Source organism: Oxyura jamaicensis, chromosome 1, assembly GCF_011077185.1.
Source record: "Oxyura jamaicensis isolate SHBP4307 breed ruddy duck chromosome 1, BPBGC_Ojam_1.0, whole genome shotgun sequence".
Classification (NCBI taxonomy): domain Eukaryota; kingdom Metazoa; phylum Chordata; class Aves; order Anseriformes; family Anatidae; genus Oxyura; species Oxyura jamaicensis.
The window spans coordinates 134,963,654-134,980,025 of NC_048893.1; the positions used below are offsets into that span (position 1 = coordinate 134,963,654).

A 16,372-nucleotide genomic window follows, 5' to 3' on the forward strand; every position below is an offset into this window, starting at 1 on the left:
TTTTTTTTTTTTTTTTTTTTTTTTTTTTTTCTTTCTGCAATTTGTAGCACACAGGGTCAAGACAGATTCAGGATTTACACTACAATTAACTGAATGTTATGTTTCTTTACATTTATTTTCTTAAAAAAAAAGGAAGATAATTTATGTATCTGCATTTAATGACCACATTTGACTAAACATGTCAGTATATCAGTATATTTTAGTAGGTAAAGTTTCTCTGAGTCTTTTTTCACCCTCTTTGCTCTTGTTCCTCTCTCTCATTCCTCTTCCTAGATCAGCAAAGAAAGGAATTCTGTTTGCTGAAATTCTAGCATGTACTCTTCATAATGTCTGGGGGTAGGATCTTGCTGTCATGCTTCTTATCATCTGTAACTCATGTCTGTTAGTTTTCTTCCTAGGCAGTCTTTGGGAGCAAACCACATTGTCTCCTCTGTGGCTTAAATGACAGGTCACTCCAGGGACTATTGCCTGGGGGAGGACGATGAACATCTTTGGCTGTTTTCCCTTATGTAGTCCTCTAGGGCTCTCCTGGTAGGTCCTCCACCTTAAACCTGCCAAGAAATAATATCTTTAGCATCATAATGTAAAAGCACCATGCTGACTGTCTTGAATTCCGTGTTTTTTTTTTTTTTTTTTTTTTTTTTTTTTTTTTTTTTCTCCAAGCCATTTGAATTTAAGAAAAAATATCTTGGGCCACAAGGGCACCACTCAGAGAGCCTGGAAGACACCTGTCCTAAGTGTCATGCAGTTTGTTTTGCAGGTCAAAGAGGGTTGTGCAAAATTTAGAAACTCTGTACCATTTTGTCTGGACATTTGGGATTGCTCCCTGGGATTTGTGGCTCTTGCAGTGTGGAAATGCCCACAGTAGCCTTGTGCTGTGTCACCTACCTGAGATGCTTAGGTGAGGAGCCTAGATGTTCCTTAAAGCCAAACAGAAAGTGTGACGTGGTCTCCCCTCTCTAGAGCAGCTCCTGGAGTTGCTTCTGGCTTCGACAAGGGGATGAGGATAAACTTGCTGAGGGCTGCTAACATAACTAACAAAGTGAAATGAATTTAGACTGGTGTATGAGATCTCCTGTCCATAAAAATTCTCCAAGCTGCAAAGGCAATAGAATGAAGGGATATAAAAGCCAGAACAGAGGTTTATCACTTCCACATATTTTACTAATATTACCAAATCTGACCCTTTTGCAGGTGGTGTACAACTGGTCTCTACCTTTAAGTTCAAGAAGAAATCAGCAAATCATCACAACTAGAACTTTTCAGATGCCAAACAGGTTGGCTACCAGACTCAAAAACAAACTATTGAAGTTTACATAGACTTGACTGAGATAGAATAAGATAACGTTCTAAAAATAATCTGTCACTGACTGTTTCAGAAGGGCAGGAAAGCATGACATCTCCTTTGCTTTTTAAATGCATTTCTAAGGCTGGGTGGCTGAGCTATATTCCAAGTAAAGCTATCTAGAGGGATAAAGTGAAAATATTGGAAAAGTTGCTTGCAATTGCAAAAATATAACATATATTAATAGATTCTTAATATAACATTAATACATAAATAAAATGAGTTTTCATTACAGAAGAAAAACAGAACTTCTCCTCCTTTCCCCAGAGGCACCATCTTCATAAACATTCAAGCTTTCCTGCAGGAGCCTGGAAGTGTTCCTCTCTCCATGAAACATCAATACCTTCATGCTAATATAGAGGCACAAGTAACAATTGCATCCATCATCTTAGTAGGTGTCTATGTGCTGATCATACTGGAAGTAAGTCATGTTTTGCGCTTTGGTTTTATTTCTTGACCTACATTGCAAATGGAACATGAGGAAGAGTTTCATTCTTGGGCTGTAACATACTTTTAAAATCTGTGTCTGAATCCTTGCTGAATCATTACTGTTGCTAATGGAATGAACAAGGTATGTGTGAGGAAATTGTTCTGAATTGCAACTGATTCTGGCTAGCTATACTAACACTACAGTGGTTCTTGCATGTTCTACTAGCACCTCTTAATGTTCTATTATTTTAACAGGATTATAGCTTGGCTGTGAGAATAAAAAAAACAAATCTGGTTTATAAAAGATGCAGAAAATCTTAAGTTAATTCCATTAACTTAATCCCCCCCCCCCTTTTTTTTTTTTAAAAAAAAAACTTTGCTTATTCCCTTTCTAAGGCACCTCAAACTATAATTTTGCTTGCTTTTAAAAGGTTAAACTGTGCACACTTTTTAATATCTCTGACATTTAGAAACACTTTTACTGTATTATTTAAAGAAAAAGAGTCTGAGTTAACATGAAGAAGTCAAGGGATGAAGAACTTTAAACATGTATGGTAACTTAATTCCAAAGCCTTGAGTTACCAGACCCAAAGAAAATACCTCAAATCAGCACTAAGGATGAAAAACATGTCAGAAAGAGAACAGGCTGCTACAAACTTCTTTGAACTGAAAACATTAACTGTCTGATTATCTTGAAATACAGTACAAATACAGGGGCCTACTTTTTTTTTTTTTTTTTAAAAAAAAATTGTATGAGTATATACATTCTCCATGAATTTTCCAGGTTGATTCGCACCAAATTTCCACTCGTATGAAACAGAGAAGTGAATCAGGTGTATAAGGTGCTTAGTACTGTCTGGCATGCTCACTACTTTTACATATCCCTTGTGTACCTTAAGCTTTTCATCCTGTTACCTGCTGAAATGGTAAGAAAGATAGGTAAATGCATTCTTATCAAATATCAGTAATGGGCACATGTAACATGACAGATGCTTTAGACATTTAGATTATGTCATTCAGGACTGGTGATTTATTTATGAGGCTAAAACTGGTTCTGTGTATTTTCTAACTGAACAAAGAGATTTAATATTAAGTGTGAAGGTGTTTTGGACTAGATCTTGATATAAACATAGGTAGGCATGCAACACAACACCAAAATAAGCTTCAGACTCTTTAATGAAAAAACCCTTTGCAATCCTATAACAATTGCAAAACATCTTTTTTTTTTTTTTTTTTTTAAATGTATGTAATGGCTGAGATTTCTTGTTTGCATCTCAGAAAGTCACTTTTGAACAATTCATGTGTGCAAAGGAAATAAAGGCTTGAAACTGAAGAGCAAAACTCAGAAAAGCACATATTTTCCTGTAGTTTCTAAGAAAAAAGCTCTGAAACTACTCATTAGTTCATTGTTTGTGTGAAATAATGATGGAAAACTTTCTGTTGATGGCAGAAGAAATATTCCTGCAAATTCAGAGACAGAAATAGATCTTTATAAGTAAATGTTGTTTGAATGTTAAAGTGCGGGAAATCACCAATTGCATCACAATTTTAGCTGCTTTCCCCATAATTTCTGTAGGAACGACAAATGCTACCACTAGAGTAAATTTTGAACTATGAATTTATAAGCTGGCAATAACTAACATAAAATAAAACTTGACTATTGTTTAGTTCCCTCATGGAACTCTTCCAAGATATGGATGTTAATATTTTTAGTATACGCAATAGTGGCTTACCTTACATTTGATATTTATTACTTTGGTGCCTGAAGTCCTGCTTTCTGAACACATTGCACTCTAATCCATTAGCAGTTATCACTGTTAGAGAAATCAATTGGTGTTGCTGCAGGAGCGATCTCTCATGGATTTTCATTTTCTGTGTTGCTGCTCCCCTTCTTTTATCTGTCTTTATTCTAGTTTCCTGTGTTTTATTCATTATCATTGCCAATATAGGTTCAACTTCAGGCAGTGCAGACACCCAAACAAGTTTTAGAGCTATATTTTCACATATTTTCTTGTAATGGTAAAGAAAGAGGAAGCCTTTTTTCTGTTATGCTACATGAGCTATCCAAAGGTGTGCCTCTTGCTCCTTCCACAGAGACCTTTTCCCCATACAGATCTTGTGCCCCCAACCTCCTCAAACCCACAGTCCTCATCTTTTAATCCTTCCTTGACCTACTCAGCCTGCCTTTTGCTACCTTATTCATCAGGGAGCATATAGGAAACAGATTGCAAGAGCTTCTGTCTCCCACAGGTGATAAGATCTCTGACAAAGGAACTTATTCTGATTGAAAAATTAAATGCATTTGCTGTAAACCATCACCTCTAAACTTGCAGCAGTTTAAAAACATGGGGAGAATTCTGCTCTGAAGCAGCTGTTTGCATCTTTTCTGGTATTGAATTTTTAGGAGCTCAAAGTACATCAGGAACCAATCCTTGTCATTGGGGGTCTTAGTATCTTCTGAAGAACAGCACATTCTGACACATGTTAAGCCACTGAACCTCTTTCCTTCATGCATTTATTTTAAGTGCTATTTTTAAAACTGATTATGTGTTATTTGATCATAGAAATATTAATACATTTTTGGTAAAGGAAGATTCCACTTTCACATCTTCAATTTCTAATAATTTCTTCTTAATGCTTACCATAAACATGAATATTTTTGTACTCACCATCCTACTCTACCCCTTGGAGCTTTGGTATATTGTCTTTAAGTCTGGACATCTCTTAGTTACATTTTCTTTGTGAAATGCGTTTTCTTTTTTCTTTTTCTTTTTTTTTCCTTTTTTTTTTTTTTCTCACATAATCATTCTTTCCTTCAGTAACTAGACATTCATTCTCTTGAAATTGATTTTTTCTTCAAATATTGAACAGTTACTTCTTTGCATTTCAGTCTTATTTTCCCTTCCCTTCTCCCAGAGGAGAAAAAATAAAAATAACTGCTTCTTGTGATATTTCTGAATTAATCTAATCTACATGATTTTATAGTGTTATAGAAAACAATGAAGTATTTCATTTCCTTCCTGGAAGGCTACACTGCACAGGAAATTAAAGCAAGGGTACACTTCAGGAGGTTCAGATTTACCTGTTTTGATGTCAGCTCTGACATCTGACCCTTCAGGGTTACTGAGGAACAGGTGGGCTACGTTTTGTGATCTACAGGATCATATGGTGTAAAGTCCAGATGTCCGGAGTTTTACATAGATGTTGCTGTGCTAAATTAGTATCATGGTTAAAAATCTCATTGGTTCCTCTTTGCAATATAATAAGACACCTTTGACTTCTCCCCTTTTGAGTATGTAGATAATGGAATAATACAATGGTGACCTTGAAAAGAAATCTATCTGCCTATCCATATCTTAAAATACTTCTTAATATTACAAAGTTTTATTGGTGTTTAGAAAAGCTTATTGAGTTCATAAAGTTCTTAACAGCAATTATGAATTGCATAATTGTAGCTACATTGAACATACATTAATTAGAAATATGTAAGGAGGAATGTGCAACATTTATTATTAAAGGACAGATTAATTCGAATGAGTTGTTAATTGTGTACACTTGTCCACTATTTTCTATTAATTGCATATTTTATGTTGTGGGCTAAAACGGAGTGTTAACTGTTTATGATACTTAAGTAAACCAGAAAATATGAAGTTAATCATCTTAAAAAACTATACTACAAATCATTTTATCTAGTCAGGAATAAAAGGCAGAATAACAGTCATTTTATTAAATAATTAGAAAGTACTGCTAGTACTTCATATGGCAGCAAAGTGATATTGTCAGGTGCCTGAAATTCTGTGGGAGCCTCCATTGGAACTGTTTTATCACAGCACCTAGCATTTAGTTTCACATCCTGTCCGGTACGTAGCCCTAAGAAAGATCTTGTCAGGATCTTTTAAATAGTATTTCAGTGATCTGACATCTTGAATAACATTTACAAGTCTGTATTTCTCCTTAAAATGCAAATACATGAAAGTGCAAGATCTGGCTTTAAAAGGTCTAGCTTCTTGCTTTGTGAAGCATGGACTAATAATTACAATTTTCAATTTAATGGAAATGTGGAGTATCACTTTTTTTCCATATCAGTTTTCTATTATTGACTGGTTTAAATTATGAATAAACATCCCTTAAGCTCAATTTCTTTAATACAGAGTGACTTTTTAAATAGTATCTAAACAGTAGAAACTAGCTGCAGACCAAAAAAAAAAAAAAAATAAATTACATTTTAGTATGTGGTTTAGTACAACCACTTTTTCTAGCATTGTGGGCTGGTTAAACCAATGTCAGAAAGCTCTTTTACAAATGAAATAACATGTTTCTTATTACTACTGTCTATGCTCAAACAGTCCTCTATTATTTATTTATTTATTTATTGTTTTATTTCCAGTAAGAGGCTATTTGCACATGGGAAATTATACTTTAGAGAGGGAATAGGCAAACAGAAGGAATATTCACTGGTGTACTAAACATAATACAAAGAGATTGTGATAGACTAAATTTAAGGGAGATTTTTTTCCAATGAGGAGATTCACAGAAACTAGAGATGAGCTTATTCAGCATGGTTTCTCACTTCCCATCCATTGTCATATTGATCTATGCTTAAATATAGATAGAGAATAGAGTGGACTAGAGTCTTCCCACTTACACATATAACCTACCAAAAGATTGTTAGTACAGGGATGGAAGAAAATCCATAGTCTTTTCAAATAAAGATGGCATAAAAAAGAAAATCTGAACTGCTGCTCTCCCTGGCCTTAATTGGAAATAAATTAATTCCTGCTACTATTATTTCCAGTTGTGCTAGCATGCAAAAATTGTGAAGAGGCATTAAAACACTGCTGTAGGTGTTGGCAGAAAATAAGGGCAGATCAGAAGAAACCATCTATCCTTTTTTTGGTGAAGATTCTGAGCCATACCTCATAAGGCAAGGTAAAATTTGTTCTCTTCTACCCTCCTGTCTGGGACTGGGAAGGAGAAGAAAAGCACAAGGTGGGAACAGAGCTGGAAAACCAGTGCCTCCTGGGTGTGCCAGCCAGCTTCCAGCACCACAGACATACTGGAGAGAATGAACTTGCTGGATGGAGGCAGAGATCATTAATGTTGTGATGCTGTGAGTTGCATGGAATCTGAATCCAGCTTGGTGATACCTAAAATGTAAAATCCAGTAGAAAAATCTAACTTTCTACAGAGCTGGCCAGCTACATCTTTCCTGGGCAGCAGGTGGTTGCAGGTCTGCTTTGGAGCCCCCAGTAACAAGACACACCTTTGCCATTCAAATGTCTCCTCTTTCTATTTTTACAGCTTAAAATGTGTGAGGTAACGAGGGCTGTCTTGCTGTGTCTGGGAGTAATGCTTTCATGACATAAAACCCATGGCGTGCACTGGGAATAGTGCTGAGGCCCATGGAGTGAGTGGCAGGAGGCAACAAAGCTTGCTAAGATGGAGGACTGGATGGCGTTGAGGCCTATGGAGTGAGTGGTAGGAGGAAGCAAAGCTTGCTAAGATAGGTGTTGGAGGACTGGATTGAGCAAGGGGATCTAGATACAGGGCAGATCCATCCCTCCTGTCCCCCAGAGGGAATTTTTCTTCAAGCTTTACCCTGGATGTTCTCCAAGAGCGTTGATAAGGCCCAAACAACGCTTGCAACTGAGCTAGCAATTAAACAATGTGGACTGTCAGGATCATCCCCTCGCCCCCCCCCCCCCCCCCCTTTTTTTTTTCTGATTTAGGCGGATGATGTGACCTTACATGGAGAAGCTCAAAATGAGTTAAAGTAGCTGTGCAGGAGCATTACAAGTTGTTTCTTACGAGCAGCAGTACTGTCCAGGTGCTGGGATTTCTACCACTTGGGTAGAGCAGAGATGCTGCCTCCAGTAGGACGGAGTTAGATGAACTACAGCCATTGTTACCTGCCACAGCCGCAATAAAGGAAGCATAAAGTGGGCAATATTGATAGGTGGACAGTTAGACTAGGTGATCTTAGAGGTCTTTTCCAACCTTAATGATTCTGTGATTTTATGATTTAAGTAAAGGAAGCAGAGAGTATTTCAAGACAAGGATAGGAAAAGTTTAAATTCAAACAAAAATACAGTATAACAGCAAGCAGAATCCTCAGTTTTATCTCAGTTTGCTCTGTTCTAAAAACAGTTTTGTATTATTAATTCAATGTGATTGTTGATTTTACACCCACTATTGCCTAATTGTTAGCTCTGTCTTGGTAGAAGCCTGTCTCTCTTCTGTGTGTGCGTACACATGCGTGCCTTAAAAGAATACTATCTTAGATGATGGTACTTCTGTAGTGTGTAAGTTGGCCTTAATTAAGAACTTAATAGAAAAAAAAAAATTGCCACTGGATGGTGCTGCTTGCTGTTCCAGGGAAGAGATAGCATTACTGCTAGCTTTAAAAGATGCTGGCACCCAGGCTCCACTTTTCACAGAATACTATATTTTTTTCTGAAATAATGGGAGTCATATTTCCAATGCTGTATAAAAACAAATTTCTACGTGTCCATTTTCTGTTCTCTATTGCTTTTTAAAATTAATTTCAAACTGCATTTTGTTCAGTTTGTGAGACTGTCAAGCATAAATGTCTTGCCCTGCCTTGCATACTATGTATGTTGCCTTTTTTTTTTTTTTTTTTTTTTGAGATGGGCAGTAGAACATTAAATTAGCTTAATTGAATGTTGCTGTTCAGCTTCTACCCTGCCTACGGCAAACAGAGGGGCAGAGAGCCATGAAGTCTTAAAATTTTTACAAGGTGTTAAAACTCACATACACTTCTAATGCGCGCAAATGGGGATGAGAACCAGTCAGCTTCTTCTGGGGTCTTAGATGATGTCTTCCTTCTGCACGAGCAGGGCAAAAAGGAATAAACAAACACAAGGGAGTGGAGGGGTATTGAAAGTAGATTTGATGGCACAATCTAAAGAGGAAAAAAATCCAGAGGAGAAAAAAAAAAAAAAAGAGTGAGGAAGAGAGGAGATGCCAGAGATGAGAAATGCACCAGAGAAACAGCCAGTTAGAGCAGACAGCTCCCTGTAAAGGCAAGAAGGGTGATGCGGTACTGTTCATAGTGCATGGCTGCAATTCTGTACGGTCATAACATGCTGCTGTTAAAGAAGAGTGATGAATATTCACACCAGGAAATTAAAATAGACTTACACCTCAGTTTTGTGGTTTTCTCCATGTAATTTCTTTACATTAGAAACTTTAATGTAGTTAGTCTTTAGGATGTTGTGATAACTGGGAAAATATAGATGATGCCATCTTCTTTGGTTTCAGGAAAATGTTCCAAAACTGCAAAGGTTTTAGCAAGACTGAAAACTTGTTGCCAGGCCAACCTGTCAATATCCAATGGCTTTGGTCATGTCAGCCTGCAGTAGTGGTTTGGTTTATCATCTTCTAGGTAGCAACACTAAGTCCTTTACTGGCACAGGACCTGATCTCTCTGCTTCAGTCACATAGCAAATGTTTTTTGTAGCTAAAATATCACAGGAACAATAAGACTTGGCACATAAAAATGATTACCATCCTGTTTTTCCACAGGGCTCTGCTTTCTATTCATCTGACCTTACTCAAGGCTTTGATTTACAGAACCTCAGTTCATTCATCTTTGTGTGTCTCTCCAGTTTCACATTAAGACAAAACTCCCAAATTCAAAGCAAATAAAAAGACATGCTTTTAAAATCTGAGTCTGTGTGGCTCTCAAATCATCAGATGTTACTGGATTTCCACATCCAGTATGTCCTGGAGGGGTCTGAAAACAGTTTCGTTATATCAGAGTCATCTCCATAGGTAAAGGCTGGAAAACACCCACCAATGTCTGTAATTATATTGATACGACAGACTGATAGACTTTTTTTTTTTTTTTTTTTTTAAATCTCTGGCTCTCAGCAATATGCTGAGCAGGGAGCTAGTTTTGAAAAACATATTGAACTTGGAAGTTTAGCAGTCATTTTAGCCCTTCTGATATAGGAACAAACCTTCTAGAGACTCCAGCCAACATCTGTATGAGTGCTGTTGCCTTTCTTCCTTTCCTCTTGCCTCTGTTCTTTTCTCCAGCTTAATGGAAGAAGGGAATGAATTAATCAGATAATTTGACCTTCTTAGTCTCCCCCCACCCCTCTTTCTTAGTGCATTGTTTTTTTAAGTAGGAAGAACTGATATCAGCTGGTGAAACTTTATTTACTTAATCACTGAATTTTGAGGCTATTTTGCCTAGACAAAGTTCTCAAAATATTCTTGGCTTTATCTTCTATTTTGAAAAACTGCACTAGGAAGTGGCAAACTGCTTTCCTTTACTTTTCCTTACGCCTCTACCTTAAGGCAGGGTTGTTTAAACCATGACTCTCTGCACTGATATTGAATTAGAATAAATAACTTGGCACACTATCTGAGTGAAAATGTCTTTTATAGCAGAATGGCTTAGATTGGTGCTTTCTTACCTTGTGGTTGCGTAGGTGTTCTTTAGGATTTACACAGTTTGCTGTAGAATGTAATGTTTCCATTAAAAAAACCTTTTTGGGTTGGGAATGTGCCTGTAAAAACTGCTTGTTGAATATTATTTGCAGAGTTATAGGTATCAACCCTTTATTGTATGATTAATGAGAATGCATGTTAATGCTAAAATATGCAGCTTATGTTTACAAGTCCACAGAATTCTTGTCTATATTCTGAGCTGAACCGAAGCACACATTTCATGAATGTGGCAGTACTATATTGAATTGGCACTGAATGCTTGTAAAAATTAGTAAACCATCAGTTCAGTTCTTTTTTTTTTTTTATTTTCCCAGGAATGCATTCTTATGTCCAGTGATATGGTTTTGATATTACTAACCTTATTTTTTGAAGTCAAAATAAGATTTTCTAAAAATTTAACCTAGTGTAAAGTCTTATTGTATGATTTGCATAGTCACGTGTATAGAACACGTAGAGACAGTATCCTCATCTGCAGACAAAGATATAAATAGCTGTTCTTGCTGTCAGTGTTTTTTTGTGATGCTTCTAGTCCCTTTGGGATCCTTGATACACATCATCTTTCAGCAGCTGTACCCTGCGTGTTTGCCTCAAGAGATGCTTTAGTCCTTCCCTGAATACTTCATCAGTATAAGTTATACTTTCTAAAATGTATCGAGCAGTTCCCTTTTGGCTCATTAGACTCCCTGGAGAATTTACTCGCTACTGCTTAGCTAAGTAATTCTAAGGCAATTAATTTTCTGTTATCATTCATTTTGCACTAGCTGTTGAGACAGGTTCCCTGTATGGGGTTCCCAGGCACTGGGAAGAGTGCTTTGGGGCTGAAGGAGCAGCAGAACTGCTTCTGCAAAGCTCTTGTGGGGAATAAACAGAGGACATAAAGCATTAGCTGCCATCACCAGCTAAAGGGGAGGTATGTTGCTATGCCTTCACTAGCTGGTGCTGGCTAGATGGCTTCTTTAATACAGGTGAGCATGAAGAAAATAAAACAAATATGACTGGCTCCATTGAATCCTTTTTCTTCTGCTCTGATCTCATCTGTACCTGACTATATCCTGCATTTCTAGTCTATTGGTTTATATTGTGTCCCGATTGTGCAATTTGTCAGAAATAAAGCACATTCTCATGTACTGACAATTTGATGTCATTCAGCTTTGAAGTGGGTTTTCTGCAGGGTACTGCAAAGCTTTTTTGACCCTTGTTTTTTTATCATAAACTCAAATTTTCCATTATGTTGCTTGACAAAGTAAAGAAAAATTACCTAAGTTGGTTGGTTAGCTAAATTACTGTTGGTTTTCTGGAAATGTCAGTTTTGATTTCAGTTTCTGATGCCAGTTTCAGTCTTTGGTGTTAATTTTCCAAACCATAAGTGGATTAAATTTGTGTGACGTGAAAGACTGAAGTTTTGTCTGTAGCTACTAAAAAAAAAAAAGGGGGGGGAGGGGAAGGGTTTTTTTTTGAAAAAAAAAAAAAAAAAAAAAAAAGTTTCAAAAAATCCTCCTCACTCTGCTGAGGATATTTTTTAACCCAACAAACCCTTATTAAAACATAAAAAGGAATAGATATAAAACATTAAATCAGAAGAAAGCTATCCTAGAGCAAATTTTATCTCCATTCTCTTCCTCCCTGTCCCCTGAGAATAAATAATTGAACTAGAGACTTTGTGAAGTCTTAGAGGGATTTGGCTGTTGATTTTTATAGCAAAGGTCTCAGCTACTCGGAAGGTGGGTGGAAAACGTATATAACCCATATGTGAATATAGGCTTGGGAATAACCACCTCCTGTTGAAATGCAGCAATGCTGCCACTCTATCATATGAAAATGAATTTTTCAGGAAAAGAAGTATTTTAATGCAACAGGCTTCGCTGGAGGAAAAAAAAAGATAAATGAATTGAGGCTGTGTTTGAAGCTTTACATTAAAGTCACTGACAGTCATATTTCAACTGCCATTTATCACTTAAAAAGAAAGACTTGTGGAAATAAAATGTTTGTTATGATGTATCATTCATCAAATATCTTCAGAAGCACATTTTAGAAATATGCATGCCCTAGATTTCAGCTAGGAAGTGTATGCTCTGAAATAGCATACAGGTCGCCATTCACTAGGTACCTAAATAATTTTCTTTTACCTCCTGGAGCACTTTACAGGATAAAGTCTACAGAATTTTTGGATCATTTTTATAATGATGTTATTGTAGTCTATCACCCCCTCCCGCCCCCCCCCCCAAAAAAAAAAAAAAAAAAAAAAAGGTGAACTTAGTGCAAACATTTTAAAGGATGTTCAGATGGATAAAGAAATTTAAATCTGAAGAAGGTCTAAGTTGCCTAAATCCAATTTGCATGAAAGCTGGGGAAATGTATATTTTTAAATTAATATCAAGCACAACAAACTCGTTTAATAAATTATTTGGATTGTTTTGATTTCTTATGTTAGAATTAACTTCTGAATTAAGAGTATGGAAACTGTCATACAGAATCAGCATTTGGCACATTGTCACACAGCAGGCAATCATGAGAAAACCTTTCTTCAGAAAATTACAGAAGATTTCTGATCTCTGCCCATTGTGTTCTGACATTATAGCATGATCCTGTGGTGTTATCACAAAACCTACATTGCTGATGTTATTTTTAATAGCCTCCACATTTGCATCTTTGTGGGTTTTCATTATTTATATAAAATTCTGTAAATCACCATTCCATTTTCTCCGCTTTCAGCCTAAGTGTTATTCTGTGCAGGTGAGCTTAAGGTCTGAGCTGTGCATTGTAAAGGCTGCATTGTTTTCAGAAGCAATTTCCATTGAGATAACGATCCCTTTGTAAAATGCAAGTGCCATCTTTTGCCATTTCATTAAGTACTGCTAGGTGTTCTTCAGAAAAAAACAAAGATGATGGTGATGATGGTGTCCCTTCTGAGAAGAGATTATAAAGCTTGTAGTCAAGGAAGGTGAGGAACTCTAGCATGCAGACTGATAGATCAAAGGCTTTGTGTCTTCTAGCATCTGTTCTGCCTTTTCTTCTCAATGGCCTTTTTTTTTTTTTTTTTTCCCAAAAAACTTTCCAGGAAATCAGGAAAGGAACTTCTATAAGAATTGCGTTTTACAGAATGGCTTAAAATCATTGAAAAGTGGGGATCCATTTATGGGATGGAATAAATGAGTGACTTGAAAATAAGATGTCACTTTGGTATGTGCCTTTGACAGAATGAGGACCAGAAAAGATACAAGGAGGAATTACGGTTGAAACAGAAATTTGGACAAGAGGCAAGTTGGAGAGAGAATAAAAAGAGAAGAGGTGCAGTATATGTAGTGTGCAGTGTGCAGTATAGAAAGAACTTTAGTGATGTTTTTTGTCAAAGGAATAATGAGTACTGTGTAGCTGAACAGTGGTCCAAACAAGAGGCTATCAGTGCTGGAGATGGATTCTTGGAAAGGACAGATGAAATAGAGAGAGGTTCAGGTACCATAGAAAGGTCTATGAGAGTTATTGACTATGTCAGTGTATTTGATGAGGACACATTGCACTGAGACTTGTGCAAATGTGTATTATAGCCCAAGCATCCAAAACTGTGCCTCTCAGTTACCTAGAACTAGTGTGTCACTGGCACTACTGTATGTAGAAGGACCCTTGGAGTTTTCTCTTCCTCCACCAAATGCAACTAGAAGTAAATCTTTGAGCTGCTCTGAGTACTCCATAACTGGTTATCTCCAACACCAAAAGTCTACTTAAAATGGCTGGATTGACCAGAGCTTAGTGCTATAGCCCTGGGCTTACCACCCAACTTTTCCGTCATTTGTAACTTCTCACTTTATCTTTCAAAATTTCTTTAGATTCAGAAGTTCATCAAATCTCTGTTTACCTGGGGCTAAAAGGCTGTTAATTTATTTCTGTACCTGAGCTGTTGCTTATGCATACACTCAGATTCATCCTGAAATGATATTCATCTTCTTTTCAGACTTCAAAAGGGTTTGGATTGGGTCCATAGTGTTTTCCAAAAGAATAATAATGGATTTTTGCCTAACATGATGTCTTCCAAATGTGAGATTTTCCAGAGATACACATGGCATAGATATTAGATGGAACTGTAGTTCAAAGTATCATAGCTTTTAAACTGTATCTCTTATTTTCTCCATTTGTAAGCTTAAAAAATATATCTACAAATACATTGTTTGTTTGGGGCTTGCTTTATGTGAAAAGAAAAATAAAGAGTAATCTACTCTTTCCTAAACCTCCCCCAGATCTCCTCAACCTTTGAGTAACTACATTTCTTGGTGCTTTCTAGTGTTTATATTTCTATACAACTTTCATTTGATAATTTGCTGGAATGAAGAGTTGCACATTTTACAAGATTTTTGCAATAGAGCTTTGTACCTGAACAGTCATTGTTAATTCTTTAGGATATACTTTTGTAAATGCCTCTTGAAAGATCACTAGGGTGAAGGAGCTGATGGATGACTTCATTTGTGCATTTTTCCCCATCTTTCTGCAGAAACAAAAGCAAATTTTAACCATAGGTGCCTCTTGGAAACTAAAAATGCTGTCAACCTAATATATGCAATTAAGTATATAATGATGATAACAAAAATGCTTATGTGGAAATATGCCAAAGTAACAATACAAAATATCTAGGACCAATCAAATCTTGGAAAATTTATTATGTTTTTCTGAGAACTGCAAAAGAACTATTCAAAAGAACTAAATTAAACGGTAACTTATCACCCACTTCTGTGGGAGCTGGTTGGAGACGTAATCTGTGCTATGTACTTTTACATAGAAACATTGGTCCGATCTCCTGCTTTCTTACTATGAGTAAGTTATTCTTCAGTGCATTTTGAATGAAAACAGGATAATGAGACAGATTTTCATTTGACTCCTAAAATTATTCAATTAAATATTTATTTTTCTAGTCATTTGGTAAATTGTTTTTTTTTGTTTAGCATTAGTGTTAGAATTTTATGTTCAAGGAAAAAAGCAATGCCAAATGTATCTTTTTTCCTTTCCTGTATAAGCAGGTGGGAGGGCCTTGAGATGTCCATATCCAATTTTTTTCTTGTCAGAAAAATATCTCTTATGAAATTAGCAGCAAAGGAAATATTTTTAGTCTGTCTTATTTCTTTCTGAGATATAATTCTTGCTTGTGTCTGAATATTTAAACACATTAATAGCAAATGCTGTTGTTTAGATTTGGCCTCTCATAGTGTGGTTTTTATTAATTACATTCTAACTTTGAGTTATTTTACACAATCTGTGATCTTCCAGACATGGTGGATTAAATAATTACAAACGAGCACTTGGAGGAGGACAAAGCACATTTTTCAGGGCTTGTCTGCTTTCATACTTTCTCCTTGAGAATTTTAAGTGCAATTTGTTCATTGGATATATAGACATGGATAAATGTCTGTATATTTTATGAACTGTTAAAATATTAAAACAGTATCTGCTGAAAGTTGTGTTGCAGTCTGAAGTATGGATCCTACTTTCAGATGCATTGCTCACATACTACAGAAACATTAGAGAAGGGCAGAAGGGCTGGTTAGTCTAGACGCTGGTGGTAGCACCTTTTGAAGAACTACAAGAAACAAAGGCCTCCAGTAGATTTTAGCTAAAGTATATGGATTCCTTGAAGCCAAAATATTTTTGTAGAAAAAACACTGATGTAGAAAACCCCTGTATGAAAGAAGAATGTTCTTCTTGGGTTGGTTTTACCCTGCTATGCAGCTAAACTCCACCACAGCCGCTCTATCACTCCCCCACGTCAAAGGAATACGGGGAGAAAATACGATGGAAAATAGCTCAAGGGTTGAGATAAGGACAGGGAGATCACTCACCAGTTGCTGTCACAGACAAAACACCCAACATAGGGAGAGCAATGCAATTTATTGCCTTTCACTAGCAGTGCAAAACAGTGATAAAGGTCAAAATAAAAACACCCTCTTCTATGTCATTCCCCTAAGTGGTGCAGGTGAACGGGGAATGGGGGCTGTAGTCAGGCCCTAACGCTTTGCCTCTGCTCCTTCACGGTCACTCTGCCCCTGCTCCCCATGGGGTCCCTCCCACGGGATGCCGTCCTTCCCAGACTGAGCCTGCGGGGGCTGCCCACAGGCAGCAGCTCCTCAAGATCTGCTC

At 36.7% G+C, this 16,372-nt stretch overlaps 1 protein-coding gene across 1 annotated transcript in view; it reads left to right on the top strand.

Moving 5' to 3' along the window:
• OCA2 (OCA2 melanosomal transmembrane protein) overlaps nucleotides 1-16,372 on the top strand; it is a 206,399-nt gene that overhangs the window by 65,367 nt on the left and 124,660 nt on the right. The window contains exons 8-9 of the mRNA XM_035315178.1: nucleotides 1,195-1,277; nucleotides 1,613-1,766. Of these exons, the coding sequence (XP_035171069.1) occupies nucleotides 1,195-1,277; nucleotides 1,613-1,766 (237 nt within the window). The remainder of the gene's footprint in view (nucleotides 1-1,194; nucleotides 1,278-1,612; nucleotides 1,767-16,372) is intronic.